This window comes from Condylura cristata, unplaced genomic scaffold (genome assembly GCF_000260355.1).
Source record: "Condylura cristata isolate star-nosed mole 26May11 unplaced genomic scaffold, ConCri1.0 scaffold00042, whole genome shotgun sequence".
NCBI lineage: Eukaryota > Metazoa > Chordata > Mammalia > Eulipotyphla > Talpidae > Condylura > Condylura cristata.
In genome coordinates, this window is record NW_004567143.1 from 3,953,846 (window position 1) to 3,954,868 (window position 1,023).

The window sequence follows — 1,023 nt, forward strand, 5'->3', positions numbered from 1 at the left end:
GGACGCTCCTGGGCGGCGAGGTCTATCGTTGCCTGCGCCCCCACCCCGAAGCCTGGGACACCTTTGTCTCAGGGAGGGCGCAGCTGGGCCTCACCCCTTGTCGTCGGGTGCCACCACAGGGAAGGGGCCGGTGAGCCCCGACCTCGGCTCCGAAGCGCCTCGCCCGAGTCCTGGGGGCTCCGCGCAGACCCCGGCGGCCGCCTCCGCCTCCCAGCCTGAGGCCCCGGGACCAGGAGTGGCGGCCGTGACAGCGCCCCGCCCCCGGCCCATGAGTCCGGTGGGCCCTGCGGGTAAGGCGCCCTGGGCCTGGCTGCAGACTGTGCACCCCAACAGCCGCCCGGCCGCGGCAGGCCCCGGAGGTCGGGTGCGGAGGCCCAAGGGAAGGTCAGGGCTTGGGACCAGGCTTCCTGATGAGGAGAGGGGGCGCAGCAGGTGTCGGGGGAACCGCTGGGAGGCGTCTGGGGTGCGCGGAGCTCCAGTGGGAGTCTGGCCAGTTGACCGCAGGTGCCCACAGGCCAGAGCGGTGCCCCTGGGCCTCTGCGGTGCAGCCCGGGCCAGGTGCCCTGCCAGGCGCTGGCCTGCGTGGGGCAGGAGCAGCTGTGCGACGGGACGGAGGACTGTCCGGACGGCTCGGACGAGGGACACTGTGGTGAGCGGGGCCGCGGCCCAGGGAGGGTCCGGGGTCGCGTGAGTGGCGGTGCCAAGGAGACCCAGGTGGGGGCCATCCCTGCCCCTCATTTCTGACTCGCATGGAGGGCCAGGAGAGACTTGGGGCCACAGGGGTGGAGAGAGACTCCGCAGGTAGTCAGCCAGGAAGGGGTGCACCCTTGGGCACAGGAGGGCATGGCCAGGTCTTGGGTGCCAGCCCCTTGCACACAGCCTGTCTGGCCTGTGGGGAGGCATGCTCCCTCCTCCCTCCTCCCTTTTCCCTCCTCCCACCTCCCTCCTCTCCTCTCCCTCCTCCCTTTTCCCTCCTCCGTCCTCCTCCCTCCTCCCTCCTCCCTTCTCTTTCTTCCTCCCTCC

At 71.7% G+C, this 1,023-nt stretch overlaps 1 protein-coding gene across 1 annotated transcript in view; it reads left to right on the top strand.

The window, feature by feature from the left end:
• SSPO (SCO-spondin) overlaps positions 1 to 1,023 on the top strand; it is a 48,357-nt gene that overhangs the window by 21,013 nt on the left and 26,321 nt on the right. Inside the window, exons 37-38 of the mRNA XM_012733852.1 lie at positions 120 to 290; positions 515 to 714. Coding sequence (XP_012589306.1) covers positions 120 to 290; positions 515 to 714 — 371 coding nt within the window. The remainder of the gene's footprint in view (positions 1 to 119; positions 291 to 514; positions 715 to 1,023) is intronic.